We start from the raw sequence: 16,213 nt of genomic DNA, 5'->3' as shown, positions 1-16,213 counted from the left end.
CCCGGCCCCGGCTCTTCGCGCGGTACCGCCGCACGCCGGTAGACGGTACCTCGGAGCGCGGCCGCGGCCTCAGCCCCGTCGCTCATGACAAGGCTGGATCCTGTCAGCTCCGCTGCTTCGCTCCTCTGGCGCGCCGTACGAAGCGCCGGTTATCCTGAGGTACGGCTTTTTGTGGTCAGTGTTATCAGCCACCAGTATAATAATTCTTTAATGAATTAAAGGGTCTGCAACATTAGACATAAGGGGGGTTTGCTCCTGTAGAGTAGGGAGAACTGGTGTTGTGCAGAGGCTGACTCTGTGGGAACTGCCCGCGAAAGATCTTTGTCTTAGAATCAGATGTATTCTCTTTGTCTCTTTATTTCTGTGGGGTTTTTTCTTTCTTTTTTCTTTTTTTTTACTGGAGCTACTAACGTTTCAGTCTTTGTATATGCTTACATAAAATTTGGCCAGCTCATGCTGTGAGTGCCCATCATGTTCAGAAACCATCACAGTTCTCGGTGCGAGTATCTGCTTCTCAATTTTTGCTTAATGCTAAGAAAATCCAGACATATTCAAACGAGGATGTATTTGTTGTTTTATCCACCTTTAAGCAAATATAGATGGTCTGAACTGCTGATATTCAGCTGACCTGGATCCCCCTTTCGTAATAGGGGATTAGAAATAGATACAATGAATAGAAATAGAAAATATGTGTTGTGTTGTCAAATCACATTATGCTTTTAACTTAAAACCCTTGAGTTCCAAACCTACCTGCCAATTTCTCAACTTGAAGAATACCTGCTATGTTATCTCAGAACCTTCCAGCTACTGAAGTTCATACTTGTTCCCATTTTTCCCTTTTATTTTCTCCAGTCTCCAATCCTGCAAAGACTTCTGTCCATGATCACCTCTGTACCCTGGGTAAGACTGTTAATTTCATTGTCTCACTAAGTATTAGCCATATCCTGATACACTGTCCCCCCAAAAAGAGCTAGTTTTAAACATGTTTCCAGAACTGTGGAAGGTGATGAAGTAAATTTTGCAGAAGACAGCTTCTGGAACTACTGCAAAATTTCTTTTTTTAATTCCTGATATATTCAGTGTATCTAACTTCTTCACTAAAGAATTTGTGAAGACAGAAAAACTCAGAAAATAGAGACATGAGCTAATGATGCTCAGCTTGGTAAGTGAATGCTATTAGTATCAGTAAGTTTCAGTTTTGAATTTTCCTTTTGCAGGACAAGTTCTAAAGAAGGAGGAGTACAGAAATAAATCCCTTACTTTTTTCCCTGCCTTGTACACCATTTCACATATGGCAAGCATGTATAATTCCCAAAGCATGAAAAAGCGCATCTAAATGTAACTTGTGAGCGCAGTTTGGTATCTGTTTTAAATTTTTGTCGACAGCTGCAGATAATATATTATTTTGGAAAAGAGATAATCGTTTAATTAATTTTACTTTTCAGATTTGATATATTTTTACATCAAGTAGATCTGTGAGAATCTGAAATAGAATGCAGCAATACAAAATGCAGAAGGTTTTTATTGTAAAATTGGACTTTCAAGTCATGGTTTAAATGGGGAATTGGTGCTGACTCCGCAAGTTTCTTGGGAGTGTTCCACTAGGGACAGACATTTTAAAAATAATTCCCCCAGTGCACTTAATTTAAGACAGACCAAATACCAGACTGTCTGTCCTGGAGCAAATGAAAGGCTGAGAAAACAGTAGCTGAGCAAGCTTTCTCCAGACCTGTTTTCTGCCCTCTTTGGATCCTTTCCTCTCATATGAGAGCAAATTTTATTGTCTTCAGGCCTGCAGCTTTACATGTTTCATCCTGCCAAGGTTACTTCCTCTGAACAGGGAGTTGCAGTGCTTGGCACAGCCAAGCCCTGACCTTTCTTGGTAAATGCAAACCATTTGCAAGACTGTGGTGTCTCTTCAACAGGGAAACAGCAACTTCTTTGCAGCTTCTTATCAAAGTGTTGATTGTCCTTGTCCTCTCTGTCTTTCATTCTTGACAAAGGTGACTTGGGCTCCCAGTGGAGAGACTTCTCAGGTGGAGTCTCAGTTCTACACAGCACCTCTGTTATATGCTGGACAGAAAAGGACTTTACATGCCTCTTGCAGGTTGGCTTCCAGCACCAGAAGAAGGAGATTACAGTATTTTGGCTGGAGTGCTCAGCTTCAAGACTTTACTTTGTTCTTCACAACCTGGAGGGATATGAAGCCAATCGGAAAAGTGCTTTGTGCTGCAGGGGTCGTAGCTGGGCTCCTAGCTTTCTTCTGGAAAGACCCTTTTAACCCAGGTAGGCTTACCAGGGGTGTCATTCCAAACTGGAATATAAGTGACATAAGAGAAGAAGTTGAATTTCCGGACTCTGACTGGTGGTCTCATTCCTGCCCATAGTCTTACCAGAGTTGGTAGCCCTAAAGCCATGCTTTATTACCAGAAATAAAGAGAAACATGAAACACAGAGGAGGACAAAATGGTCTAACAGCATTTGCAAGGGATCCTGCTGTCTATGTTGGGAAAATATGACATGTACTTTGCCACTGCCTTTCTCTTTTTTTTTTTTTTTTTTTTTTTATTGCTAACTCCTTGGGGTCAAGAACGATCTCTATAGATGTGCAGTGCCCAGCACAAGAGGGCTGACATCTCTAAACTGACGGCAAAGAATAATTGATATGCAGAGGGCAGGAGGCCCAGAGCCTGGTTTAAGTTGTACATCTTTTTGTAATGTGAAAACCAACTTCATCCTAGAAAGATAATTGTCTAAGAACCCAGGCAAAGGCCATGTGACACAGCTAGCTTGCATAGTCATGTCATTATTCCCTGGCAGTGATAGCCTAGGCATAATGTCAACAACAAACATGCAGTAATAAAATGGTGCACCTCTGGGGCAGTTGGGCCTGCAGGTTGTTCCATGGCGACTCAGCCATGCTGGTTGCACACTTTTATCCATTATCCAATTCCATGGAAGAATGCTGAGCTAGGGAGGAGGGATGGGAATGATGAAGCAAGTCTTGGCTGTTTGGTTTCTAGCACACCAGCTGCTGTCTGGGTGAAATGGGTCAGACTGAGCCTTCTGCTTTATGACTGAAGTATGGACCTAGGGTTTGTTAGGATGGAGGAGGGAACTGGCTGTTGCATGTTAGTGGAGCTGGGCCGAGCTGACTGCTGTGTACTGGAGCTTGTCGAGCTAGCCAAGCTTTCCTGTGAGCCAGGCCAAAACAGATCAGTATGGCTGGCTACTTGACATCAGGTGGTTGATGGCTAACGTTTTTGTTGTAGGCACCTGTCAGAATGGAAAAATAGCTCATTCTCCACAGACTAGATGATTTTTGATTCTTTTCAGTCTAGCAATAATTGGAAGGTATTGTTAATCTCATGGCTTCTTTGGGTCAGTCCTGCCTCTTCTAGTTTTGGAGAAACATCAACACTTTTGAGCATGTAACACACGCCTTTCTAGTTTAGAGCTCTGCCAGTAGTTAAGGGCAGCTCCTCTGTTGCTTCCTTCACTTCTTTATTTTTTATTCTCTTTCCCATAAATAAGAGAGCTTGTCTGGTGCCCGTGTTCTCCTGACTGGAGCCAGTGCTGGGATTGGAGAGCAGATGGCATATCATTATGCCAGATTTGGGGCTGAAATTGTTTTGACTGCCAGGAGGGAAGGTGTGCTGCAGAAGGTAAGAACTTCCTAGTATGAGGGAAGACATAAGAGATTTGGACTTTTACCATAAAACCAACAACGAATTAGTTGTCAGGACAATACATTTTTCTTCAGAACTGTTGTTGAGCAAAAACAGCTTAGTTACTTTCAAAATTCTTTCCACTCATGTAGAATATGCCTGTGACATGCTTTAAGCCTGATTTTATGACAATGTCCTGTGCCATTCTTCTCTGTAACTAACTGATCTCCTGAATGTGCTACTTTGTGTTGCCATATACCAGTGCCTGCTGCAGCATGCCTGGTTTTTCGTAACAGAAGGTAGTAACACTGCATACTGGGGAGGCATAGCCCAGAAGGGAAACTATGAAAGATGAACACAGCTAGAGCCTTACCAGGTATTTTGGAACAAAAAGAACTTAATGTAAAGCATAACCCTTATTCCAGCAGAGTTCTCCTAAAGACTGTCTTTTTTAGGTGAATCTTGATCCTTGTCCAAGGTAGATTTAATCTGCATCCTGCTGAGTTACCTCTATTTAACTGTCTGGTTAAACAAAGTCTGGATGCAAAATGAGCTCTTTGTGAGCTGAATAGTTGTAGATTTAAAATTTAAAATTAAAGTGTGTCTCTTTCCAGAATTGTCTCTCACTGACTGTAGTATGGGGAAAAAACAGTGCCTTAGAGTGCCCTTATTTCTTTTCTTCCCCCCCGCCCTTGTTTAATCTTTGTGTGTGTGTTCTTTTTCAAGGTGGTGGAGAAATGCCTGACACTTGGAGCAAAGAATGTGTTTTATATCCCTGCAGATATGTCTTCCCCTTCAGAGCCTGAAAAGGTGGTTCAGTTTGCTGTCCAAAAGCTGGGTAAGCAGAAGTGAGATACTGAGGAGAGAGAACAGACTTTGCTTATCACTCCAGTTTATACCATGTTCCTGTTTTCAAGAAAGGTTTAGATCACACCTGGCCTGATCACTGTTCAGAGATTCTAGTTCCCAAACTATGTCATGCTTCATACTGGCATGCAAGTTTTATGCAACTGATCTGAGACATGCCTTGATGACGCAGTTCTTATCCTGACTTTTATGGCTCTGCCAGTCTTGGCTCCTCTCTGATAACCCCGGAGTGGAAAGATGCAGGTTTCTGTAATTTACCAGCATTCAGAAGGCTGTGAAAGGAGAGGTATCTTTGACTTTTCAGATGTTTGCTGCCTGCCTGGTCAGAACCAGGTGAGTGGAGCAAGAAGAAGGGATTCTGATTCTGATCTCAGTTCTGTCCTCATCTTGAGCATCTCTTTGGCTTTCAGGTATATAGACAGTTATCATTCCAGTAGGAGCCTCCTGCTTCAGTTTCCCCATGTTCCTCACTGAGAGGGGGATGTTTAGGACGGTAAGGTCTGGGATTTGTATATACCAATCTGGGCCTTTCATGGGGAGGGCATGTCTTTTGCTATCGGAGAAAAGTATGCAGAAAGTACTTGCTCACAATGCTTCACTAAAACCACATCCCCATAGCAACAGCTGCAGTACCTCCCCTGACACAGCATCCCGCATGTACACGCATTTGCCATATGTGAACGAGTACCAGCTGCATGCACCCCACCCTGAACATAGTGCCTTGTGTTGAGAGAGTCAAAACCTGGGAGATCTGAAAGCAGTGACCTGCCCCTGTAGTCCAAGAAGGGGAAGATGGTCGTATTTTTCTGAGTTCCTTGGTTGGGGGATGGCCCCTTGGTTTGACTGCTTTTTCTCCTATTCACAGGGGGACTGGATTACCTGGTGTTGAACCACATTGGCATGACCCGTTTCCAGATGTGGGCTGGAGATGTGGAATACACCCGCTGGCTCATGCAGGTGAGGTTTCTCAACAGGAAGAGCTCACCTGGAATTGGGTGAGTCTGGCTTCTCCTGGGACAGCTTGGAAACTCAAAAGCAAATTCCAGCAATGGTTGAGAACAGCCCTTTTATTTCATTCATGTTTCAAGTCAAATGGTTTGGAGGCTTTGTTACTAGGCAAGTATTTTTCTCAGTTTGCATGTATGTGTGCAGAGGAATGTCTGGGAAGAATTTCACTTCTCTCCTTCCTTCTGTCCTTATCTCCCATTAGCCCAGGACTGTAAGGGATTAATGGGTAGTTATGAGCAGTTGTGCAATATATGTCTAGTTAGGAAGGCCAATAGGTGAGGAGCAAGCACTTCCTACTAATCTATAGCAAGTGCACATGTCATTGCAGAACACAATAAGGTTGTTTGAAATAGTGTTTGCCATTTGAGTCTGCTCACAGCTTCAGAGTTTTCCTATAGAATCACCTTGGTACCAGGTTTTGGGACAATGGAGATGAAGACCTGTTTTCTTGATTGAGTTGGGTGGGTCATACTAGTTCTATTTCACGTTTATGGAGCCTGTTTGCTGGAGAGTAGGGAACTTGGGATCACAGGTAAGAAATTTCTTACAAGTTAGAGAGCAGTCAAGCTCAGAAGAGGTGCTGTTGTAGTTGTTAGTGTTGCGTTGTAGTCTCAGCTCAGTCAAGAGAAATTTAGAAGGGGAGCAAATGGAGACACTATGGGTGTCCTTGTTGCTGGATAGGGATTGCAGAGTAAAGAAGGCGTATAGAGAAATCAGGGACAGCTAATTGTTTCTGGTCAAGAAATCTGTATGTTAAAACCCAGGAATAACCTTGACTCTAAATCTTCTCCATTGCTTTTTCTGGAATCTCAAAGACTCATGGATGCAATGTCCCTATCCTCACGGAGATGATTCTTTTTGCTTGATGTTTGAAAAAGCAAATCCAAGCCATGCCCCTTTCCATTTCTGATCACTGTCTTGGGTTTCTGGCTCCTTTCCACCTTTCCTCCAAACTCTCTTGCTTCTTCATGCCTACTTTTATCATCCCAGGTGAATTTCTTCAGTTATGTGGCTCTTGCAACAGCAGCTCTTCCCACCCTGGAGAAGAATAAAGGCTCTCTGGTGGTTGTTTCTTCCCTCACAGGTTAGTGTCTTTAACTGGCATAAGTGCTGGCCTTGTGGAAACAAGGATTCCCAACACATCATGTTTCTGTGTGTCCTTCAACCCCTCAACACATTTTCAAGCTGTGTGTTTTATAGTAGTAAGCAGGATGGTGGATGGCTGGCCTTCTTGTTTTCTGGAAGACCTTCTCTGTGTTGCACCATTTTACATTCCCTCAGAGCTTCGCTGTTCACTCACCATGTGAAGATCTGCTTGTTTGGCTCCTGTCCCTCACAGCCAGGCCCATCTCTCCTGCATTTCTGAACCAGCATTAAGACCATTGTGCCACATTAAGGCCTTCTGGCTTTGGCCAGCCTGCATAGCAGACTGTTGAGTAGCTGCACCTACTGTACAGGACGGAAAGGCAGGAGAAAGACTTCAGTGTCTGCTCAAGGGAGCTGTGTCACCATACACAAGTTCAAACTAAGGTTCATCCCTGCCTTATGATGTAACGTGCCTTGTGTCAGGGAAATGTCATGGCCAGATGCACCAGCATGTCACCCAGTCCATGTGTTTGCATGTGATCGAGGAGAGAAAGGCTGCAGGTAGACCATCACACCAGGCTTTTTAGCCCAGCATGTGACCTGGTTCCTGTGCAAGTTAAATTTCCTCCCCTTATCCACATATGTGGTGGCTTTTATGCTGAGATGAGCTCACATAAAGTGGTATAGTTTTCTAAGTGCCTGCATGTGACTAGAAATAGGGGGAAACTCACCTGAACAGGACATGGGTTGATGCTGGATGGGAAAGCCTCTGTCTTTGCCTAGATTCCCTCTCAATGGCACCATCTTCCATACGGCCACTTTCCTAGTGCTTTCCATTCTCTCCTTTTCCTTTCCAGGGAAAATACCCACTCCCTTCACCACTTCTTATTCTGCAACCAAGTTTGCACTGGATGGATTCTTCAGCTCACTGCGCCATGAACTTATCATGCAGAAGAGAAATGTCTCTGTCACACTGTGCATCCTGGGCCTGATTGATACTGATACAGCATTAGAGAATACCAGGTGTGTATTTGGAGGAGAATGAAGGAATCTGGGAGGGAGTGTGTTTGCGGGAACATGTCTCTTCTTGATAGCATGCAAAAAATGCACCACAACTGCACAAGATGGTGTGTGCATCTGTTTGGATGTGCAAGAAAAGTAACGGGAAGAGTGCATCAGCTTGAGTACATCATGGGGGTTGTGCGTGTTCACCTCAGCATGGAACATGAGCATGCAGAACCCTGTAGTAGTCAGTCTGCACAGTTAAAACCACACCAAGGATTGATTGACTTTGAGTGATTGTCTGTTTCCTTCCAGGGGCAAAGTGCATCTAACTGCTTCTCCTGCTCCTGAAGCTGCACTTGCCATCATCCGAGGGGGTGCCAGGCGGGTACAGGAGGTTTTCTACCCATGGTGGCTGCAGCATGTGTGCTGCCTCTGGGTTTTGTCCCCCGGTGACCGGGACCAGGTTTTACAGAGCTACTATAACTACAGCAGTCCTTAAGGGATGCCCAGTCTCAGCCTCCTCTCCCATCTGACATCCCTTCTAATCACATTCCCCCGTCCCACTAAGTATCCCGTTCAACCATTGGTGTTAAGCAGGAGCAAGGCAGCAGTGGTGGCCAAGTAACCGTAGCTCTTTTCGTAAGACTCTTGTCTCCCTCTCATCCTGCTTCAGCCACAGTACTGATATTTCTGTCAGTCAGAGATCTTTCCCACTGTTCACTCTGCCTTAGCCCTCCACCCATCTCCCCTCCTTCAGTTCACCTCTCTGCTCTCGGCTCCAGCTTTAACCTCTGTGCATTCCTGGGACATCCTGGTCCACTGCTTCATTGTTTTGTGGATTCTGTGAACCTTCTTGCTTCCTATACATAGAATTTTAATCCCGATTTCAATTAAACTTTTTTTTTTTTTAATGTGTTGGTGTTATGTGTTGATGCTTCCTCTGTGAAGCAAGGCTGGTGACCCACCCATCTTCTGTGAGCACAGGCCTGTTGGTAGACATTTGCTGACTGCACAGGACCGGTTAAATCAGCCCTTCATCCTCTAAATGCCAAGATGGGTTGATGAGTCCTGCACTGAACAGGAGGAAGAAGGTAGAGGGAGTTCTTCCCTAACACATTATTCCTATGGATATGTGTCATGGCTTGTAAGTACTAACAGCTAAGAAAAAGCAGTCTCTGCTTGAATCCTCCTGGACTGGGGATGGATAAAAGATCCTATGCGGTCTCCTTCGTGTCAGAGAGGATGGTTATTTTGTGTGGTGTTCCTGTCCGCAATGCATGAATCCTGAAGGAATTTTAAGTGGCTTTGAAAGCTGAACATTTTGCAGAAACTGATTAACAGGTTTGGACTTTATTGGAACAGTCAAGTGTTGTTTAAAAACCAGGCTTGTCTAGGGGATCTAGAACTAAAATGGAGTGTGCAGACTGCCAATTGCAGTCTTCCTTCAATCATAGCTGGTCTTGTCCGAGACAAAAAAAGCAGGTTGAGGGGTACATTCTAGCTGGTGAGAGGCAGCTTCCTGGGAAAGGGTCACTGCATGCCCCTCTCCTTCTTTGCTTGGTTGACAGTTAGGTGCTAGACTTAAAGTGCATTCCTGTTCTGAGCGAAATATAAAAACTTGTGTGCCTGCAAGATATGTCACTGCAGCTTGAGTTCCTATTCTTGTTACTGAGAATGGCATGTGGCACTTTTAGTCACAAGTATGTTTTATTCACATCATAGGAACAGGCACCAACTGAGTGTTTTCCTTCCTCTGTCCTTGCCATTGGCTGGATTTTGATGTGACAAAACTTTCTACAGAGCTGCGTGGAAATAAGAACTCACCACAATTCACAAACTCTGGCGTTCGAACTCACCCTTCTAAAACAGACACCTGCTTGCTTCTCATGACAGTTTGCAGTATACACTTCGGGTCAGTCACTGCAGAATTGTGTGGATGCAGGGGCAAGGAAGCATGAAAAATTGAGGTAGTCCTAAATTGCATTCTCTGCTCATATTCTGCTTTTCTCCAGCACCATTAAATAGGGGGTTCAAAGCAGAAGAAAGACCCATGGAAACTGGTGTTTTTAAAGAGGGGGAGGGTGAACCATGGGCATGGCAATGCAATTGGTTCTCTACCAACCCGAAGCATGTTGCTCACCTTTAGGGCAGCGATGAGGAGTCTGTGCATTTGCCTTCCCCTTTGCCTTGTTCTGTGCATAGCACCATATGGGTTGGGCACTGGCTCTCGACTGATTGACTGATTTCCATTGAGGTGCTGTTGAGACAACCAGTTTTGTTCTCTCGGGTGTGAGCAGAGTACACAGGAGTTCTTAAAAGATGTCTGCTGTCCGCACACAAGAACTGTGACTGGTTTGTGTTTAGCTCGGCTGGAGCTTGGCTGCTGAACTAATTTGTTGCAATGGGGCTAATAAAATAAACTTGCATTTTGGGGATCATATGCTGAACCCTGGAATAAAACCCCACAGCCAGCCTTCTTTGAGACATAGGGACACTGCGTGGAGTTCAGAGTAAGGCAGGGTTCTATTCTGTAGGACTCAGGCTCTGTCATCCATCCCCCTGTGAAATGCTTTTTAAATGACTGCACAGATGATTAGCTGAATGGAAACAGACTTTCCTCACCTTAGGCCTTTGGTATTTGTAAGCATTATCTAAAAGCAGGTGCAACTAACACATGAAGTAAACCCCCAGCTACTTAGCAAGTAAAACTTTTATTAAATTTTTTTTTTTTTTACCAGAGTGAGGAATTTGACATTGACGAAGCTTGTATCGCACCTGTACAGTCACATCAGTAACTGTGATGGAAGAAACTGTAAATGCTTGTTTTAAAGCAGCTTGACGTAGAATTTACAAAGTCCTTTTTTTCCCCATTTTTGCATTTGTTGGTTTTTTTTTTGTTCAAAATTAGATTAAGTTTAAACTTCATGAAATTACTTGTAGCAGAAATAAAGTACATTATACAAATCACGTACATAATAGATGTTAAGTATAAAAATGGTATTTACAATAAGTAAACATGGACTATAGAAACACACAGACTCGCACAGCTTCATCCATCTCTCTCATAAACTCTCAGCATCGGATACAGAGGGGTGGTTGAGGAGATGTGAGGGTACTTAGAGAACTGTGCCATAAACATTTGAACAAAGGGAAACTGAAGGAGGAGGAGAATTGGCTGAGGTTCTCTGAAGTCCCCATATCTCACTTCAGTATCAATTGCATCACTCCATCTCCACCAACCCTCTGTTCATGTTTGAATGCAGACACACATGCACACACACAAGCACACACAGAGAGGGGAATGTTCTTGGTACCTTATCAAACTCTGGAATATTGAAACTAGTCATTCAGGTTTGTGGGATTGGTTGTTTTGTTTTGTTTTTCTTTCCTTATTTTGGTAGAAACTTGAAGAGACAGTTTCAAGTTGTTAAATGGATATGCCTTGTCAGTATGACACACACCTCCACCCCCAGGGGATCTTTGTTAAATCAAGCTCTGAACTATGTTCTGTGCTTAAGTGTATGTGTATATAGCTGTATCTATATATGCTGCATAATGGAGAATCTGTCCCTTGGAGGGGGTGGTGGGGAAAACACCAGAATGTCAACCCTCTTTCGTCATACTATCCTTGTGTCTGCTTGGGAAAGCTTTGCAGAGGGTGTAAGAGGTGAGTCCTCTTGCTAAATTCAGATGGAGAAAATGTCCCGTTTCACCTAGGAATCAGAACTGCCTGCTAACCAGTGCTAGGTTACTTCCAACATGGGGAGGCAGTCTGTAGCCCCTGGGAGGCTTCTGTCACTCTGTTTTGGAGATTGCATCTGCTCACGCTCTGTCATCTTCTCTTGCCTTGATCAAGAAAATGCTCCGTTACCATGGAGAGCTATGAAACATGGCTCTGTGCCACATGTGGGGAGGCAGTTCAGGTCCTGTAGGTAAAGGGACTGGTTTCCTGTGCTTTCAGCCTAATCGAGGAGTGCTCAGGGTAGGCTTTGGCACCAAATTCCAGGAGCTTTGTCTGCAGAAGCCCTTGGAAAGGTAAGACTGAGAGCTCTTGAGATTCTTAACCAGGCCAGTGCTAAGGTTGGTGGATGAGTGACTCGAGCTGAGCAGCTGGCTGTGCCCTAATCCTGGAGGTATGTAGTTCTCTTTCTCCTTGCTTCTTGCCATTGTTGAGCAGAGAGATGCGCTCTGTCTCTCTTGCTCTCTGTCCATCCAAGCATCCTCTCAAAATGTTCAGGCCTATCTGCAGTGCTTGCTGAGAAGACACTGTTGCAAGGGTAAACCCTTAACTTCCAATCCCTCTTGCAAGGAGTCAGTCTCTGAATGGAAAAGTTTGGTCCTGTGAGCCACTTTAAAAAAAAATAGAGACTGTATATATATATATTTATATTTATCTATGAAAGGGCCAGGAGACGGGGAAGGAGGGAGGGACGGAGCTAAGTTTCCATACATCACTGCAGTAACCTAGAGACACACCAGTGGGTTTTCTTGGTCCATGTACTCCAGGCATGCCCCAAGAGGAAGAGCTTCGGGTCCCCAGGGGCTGCTGGTTTTCTGGTCCCTTTGCTATGCACCACATTAGCAGCAAATATGCAAGTCCATCGTGGCAAGAAACTTCCTGCTGGGCAGATATTGAGCCTTCTCTTTAATTGCATGTTTTGGGGAGGAGGACATAAAGAGGATGGGATGGGTAGGTGGGGAGCAGAGGAAGGAAAGGGATGGTGTCAAAAGAGTTGATAAATTTACTGGCCTCTCTGTAAATCAGCCTGAAGCAGAAATTCTTCCTCTGGACTGTCCCTTAACCTGAATAGAAAGGGAGGAGGGAGAGAATTGGGAGATTAGGAGGACATTAAACCTCAGGCTTTGAGTTGCTGTTGCTTAAACATGGAGGAAGATGACCCCAATTAGAAGGGACCAAGATCAGCCAGCCCTCCCTGGTTCCCAGGCTGGCAGGAGCTAGCTCTTTGACAGCCAGCTGTCATGTCAGGCAGCTCTTGTGTGGCCCTTCAGGGTCTCACCTTTTCTCTGCTTTTCTGTGATCTTTTGTGAATCATGGGATTGTTTCTTCTTACCCTGGAAAGCATTCTCTGCAGACTAATTTCAGAGCACATGTAACAACTGAAAACAAAACTATTGCGTTTTTAAACCTTTTTAGGAAGATGAACACTTTTTGGGAGCGGTCAGAAAGTAGACTGAAACCTTGCTTAGACTGCAGGCAGGTAACTTGAACCCCTCTGCCTGAGTGCACTAACAGGCCTTAATGGCCGTGACCAGCCCCACCGGTGGCCTCTGTCCACACTCTGGGCCCACGGGCCCAGGGGTCTCATGACAGCACAGGCCTGCGCCTCCAGTCCGTGTCTCATCTACATCGTGGACCTGTCCTGTCCATGGATCTTATTATCTGGATTCCAACCCTTGTGTCAGATCTGTTTATTATTCTCATTACAGAGCTGCTGGCACTGCCCCCGACCCTGGCCAGCACCATGTAGGAACTGTGTTGTGATGGCGCTAGCTTTACCTGTGCTGCAGAAGTGACTCCTGCTTGCTCACTGCTGTCAGTAGGGATGATTAGCATCCTTGGGTCGTTTTAACTGGACCTTCAAACGTTTCATGCCAATCTGGAAGCCATTCATGGCCTGGATAGCAGTCTGTGCACTGGATGGGTTGTCAAAGCTTACAAAACCTGAAAGACAGGACACAGGCATGAATAATAACGGCACTGTTGGTGCCATGCCCAATGCCTGAGTGTCCTCGTTATCCATCATGCTTCCCTTGCCCACTGGTGTCAGCACTCACCAAAACACTTGCTCTGGTTTGTGGCACGATCCATGAACACCTTGGAGGAAATGATATTGCCAAAGGGCAGGAACATCTGCATCAACTCATTGTCTCCGAACTCCTGAGGGAGATGGTAGATGAAGAGATTGCAGCCTTCAGGACCTGCAGGCATGGGGGCAATGGGGAGGGAGAAAACAGAGAGCCCCAAAGAGAAAGGGAAGAGAAATGGGCTCAACTCAGAGCACAGCAGTGGAGGAGAACCCCAGCACTGGCTCCTTCTGTCTTGACCTCCTCTTGCTTCTCTTAGTCAGTGGTCCACAAAGGGTTCTCAGAGTTCTCTGAGAGCAGCTGGGAGGCAATAGGCAATGCCAGAGTTTCTGGAGAGCAGATTCACTTTCACAGCTTGCCCAGTTCCCATGTGCGGTGCTGGACGCAACTACTCTGTGAGTGTCTGGGTGCTGTTTTGCTGGAAGGAAATCAGCTGAGGTGAGAGCTCCTTGTTCATAGTTCTCCCAGTCCTAGGAGAGCAGCAGACACTGCTATGTGAAAGCTGCTGCTCTGGTGTTCCCTGCCCACAGCTATGCAGTGGTTGCCTTCAGCCCATAAGCCACAGCCCTAACTGGAAATCTCCTGGATTGCCACACGTCTAATTTATGGACTGACCTGGTCCTGCCTACTCCCTCACTTGGTCCCTGTGAGCCTGATGAGGAAAAGGAGCTGTTCCCTCACTGACACCTGCTATACAGAGCAGGAGCAGACAGAGAATGCCTTTGCCTCCACATTCTGTCCAGGCCAGTTTTGAAATAAGCTGAAAAACAAACTCATGAGGCTATGAGGGCTGAAGAGAGAGAAGACAGTGCATTGTAGAGGCTGTTTTGACTGGTACCAGTTTGGTTCTGGCATCAGTAAAGATGGGGAGGAAGTGCTCTTTTCCTCTTGCCTGCGTAGGGAGGGTGCTGAGTCTATTTCCTGAGGGGGGTGTGGTGTGGTGTGTGTGTCAAAGCTTGGTGTTCTAGTGCTTGCTATCCCTGTTGTCCCAGATACTTGGCAGCACCTGGCCAGGGATGAGCTCAGAAAGTTAGCATGACAAACATCCTCTGAACCCTTCCAGTCCACTCACTGCAGATACATGGTTGATTCCACAACCCAGCTCCAATTAAAGATTAGAGTGGACAAAGATTAGTGCTGTCTCCTCTCCATTGGTTCTGTGGTGCAGAAGACGAGCTACACAAATCCCGCCTCACCCCCAGACACACATTCCCACCCTGATCCTCACCTTCTCGTTGCTGCTGCTGCAGGATGGGAGGTGGCTGAGGGATGCTCTGAGCAATGGGGGTGATGGTGGTGGTTGGATACACAGCTGTATTCCAAGGAGACAGAATAAACTGTTTACCTGAGCATCTGGTCAGCCACACAAGGGCCTGAGGGATTCAAGGGAAGCTGGTACCTGCATACTGCTGAACTCCTGTGAAGGCTGGGTGCAAAGTTTCTGCTACTGAAGGGCCCTGGGCTGCAGAGAAGAACATAATCAGAAGCAAAGCAAAGGGAATCACTCATGTGTTCTTGGAATCACTTGTGTTCTCTGTGTCTCTCTCCCCCTACTCCCCACCCTGTTGCCAAGTGAGTCTCGGTGCCTGGCGGGTAGGGAGCTTGAAAAAGTGTTCTGTATGGGGAAATCAGAAAAGAGGAGCTAATAGCAGTTCCTGAGGTCTCTGGATGTTTTGGGTTTTTTTTCCTCTCTCCATACCTGAGTATGGCACAAGGCCATTGGTGTAAACTGTTTCCAAGGTTGGATGCCCATTTGGGAATGGTACCACTCCAGTGAATCCATTTGAAACAGGTGCCACAAGTCCCGGCATGGCTGCTGTTCCCAGGAGAGGTGGTGAATGTAGCCCTGTAGAGCAAGAAGAGAGGACATCACATGAGAGTTGACGTCCTGCAAAGCCTTGTGGTCCCTCCTTCCATCTGCCTGGCAAGACTGCTGTGTATGAAGCTATTATCTCTTCTAGTAGGCACATGGAGGTGACAGACTAGTGCTGGAGTCTTCACAAAATTAGAGGCAGCACTAGAGCGAAGACTGTGTGCAGCATTGCTAGTCCTGGCTGCTGTCAGAGCTTTGGGATGGAACATTTTTAATCCAGGTTTGTACAGCATCAAGCATAATACAGCCCTTTTCTTGACACGTGTTCAAACACAGTATGCATTACTGCTGATATTATTACTGTGGGATGATGATATACTCAGAGTCAGGTGCAATCCTGGGAACCTGGTCCTTCTTTACTGTATCAAAGGGGGAAAAAAAATGCAGCAGAGAGGAACAGCAGAAGGGCAAGAAAATGTGCATTGAACACTTAAGGGTGTCAGGGAGGTTGCAGGGATTTGCACAGAATGGGGGACTGCTGTCCTCAGAGGCTGCATTGTTAGCAAAGAGTGGTCTAATCCAGATGCTGAGCCCAGAGGGATGCGGGAACTGTTTTACCTGTATGAGCACCGTGCTGAGTGCTGGGGCAGGAGGTTCACTGGTAGTGAAGGACTTGCTGCATCCCGACCCACATCAGGCCCTCACCTGATGCTGGTGCAATAGGAGTGGCTGGCAGCCCGTTGAGACTGACGGCGCCGATCTGCTGGATGTGGCAAGGGGAAAATGCGACGCCCGGGCTCAGGTAGCTGCCGTGGGAGGTGGACAGCACCGTCGTCTGCTGCTGCATCAGCTGCAAGGCAGGACGGCGCAGTCAGGGCCCGGCGCTGCCGGGGGTTGGCCGCCCCCGGTCGCTCCGCTCGCCCCGGGCCCCGCGGCCCCC

At 46.0% G+C, this 16,213-nt stretch overlaps 2 protein-coding genes across 2 annotated transcripts in view; one reads left to right on the top strand and one right to left on the bottom strand.

Annotated features, from left to right (window-relative positions):
* Positions 1 to 2,201: 2,201 nt before the first annotated feature.
* On the top strand, positions 2,202 to 8,133 carry HSD11B1L (hydroxysteroid (11-beta) dehydrogenase 1-like). Its single transcript, XM_009893977.1, has 7 exons — positions 2,202 to 2,286; positions 3,535 to 3,665; positions 4,395 to 4,506; positions 5,401 to 5,492; positions 6,534 to 6,627; positions 7,487 to 7,652; positions 7,947 to 8,133. The coding sequence occupies exons 1-7, from the start codon at positions 2,202 to 2,204 to the stop codon at positions 8,131 to 8,133; spliced, it is 867 nt and encodes a 288-aa protein (XP_009892279.1).
* Positions 8,134 to 13,152: 5,019 nt separating this feature from the next.
* Positions 13,153 to 16,213, bottom strand: part of CELF5 (CUGBP, Elav-like family member 5) — a 32,785-nt gene continuing 29,724 nt past the window's right edge. The window contains exons 6-11 of the mRNA XM_009893976.1: positions 15,979 to 16,123; positions 15,160 to 15,306; positions 14,860 to 14,922; positions 14,689 to 14,772; positions 13,431 to 13,574; positions 13,153 to 13,317 (exon numbers count right to left, since the gene is read on the bottom strand). Of these exons, the coding sequence (XP_009892278.1) occupies positions 13,190 to 13,317; positions 13,431 to 13,574; positions 14,689 to 14,772; positions 14,860 to 14,922; positions 15,160 to 15,306; positions 15,979 to 16,123 (711 nt within the window). The 3' untranslated portion in view covers positions 13,153 to 13,189. The remainder of the gene's footprint in view (positions 13,318 to 13,430; positions 13,575 to 14,688; positions 14,773 to 14,859; positions 14,923 to 15,159; positions 15,307 to 15,978; positions 16,124 to 16,213) is intronic.

This window comes from Charadrius vociferus, unplaced genomic scaffold (assembly GCF_000708025.1).
Source record: "Charadrius vociferus isolate BGI_N301 unplaced genomic scaffold, ASM70802v2 scaffold1168, whole genome shotgun sequence".
In the NCBI taxonomy this organism is placed as follows: domain Eukaryota; kingdom Metazoa; phylum Chordata; class Aves; order Charadriiformes; family Charadriidae; genus Charadrius; species Charadrius vociferus.
Note: the sequence above shows the minus strand (reverse complement) of the source record. Positions and strands in the feature narration are given on the sequence as shown.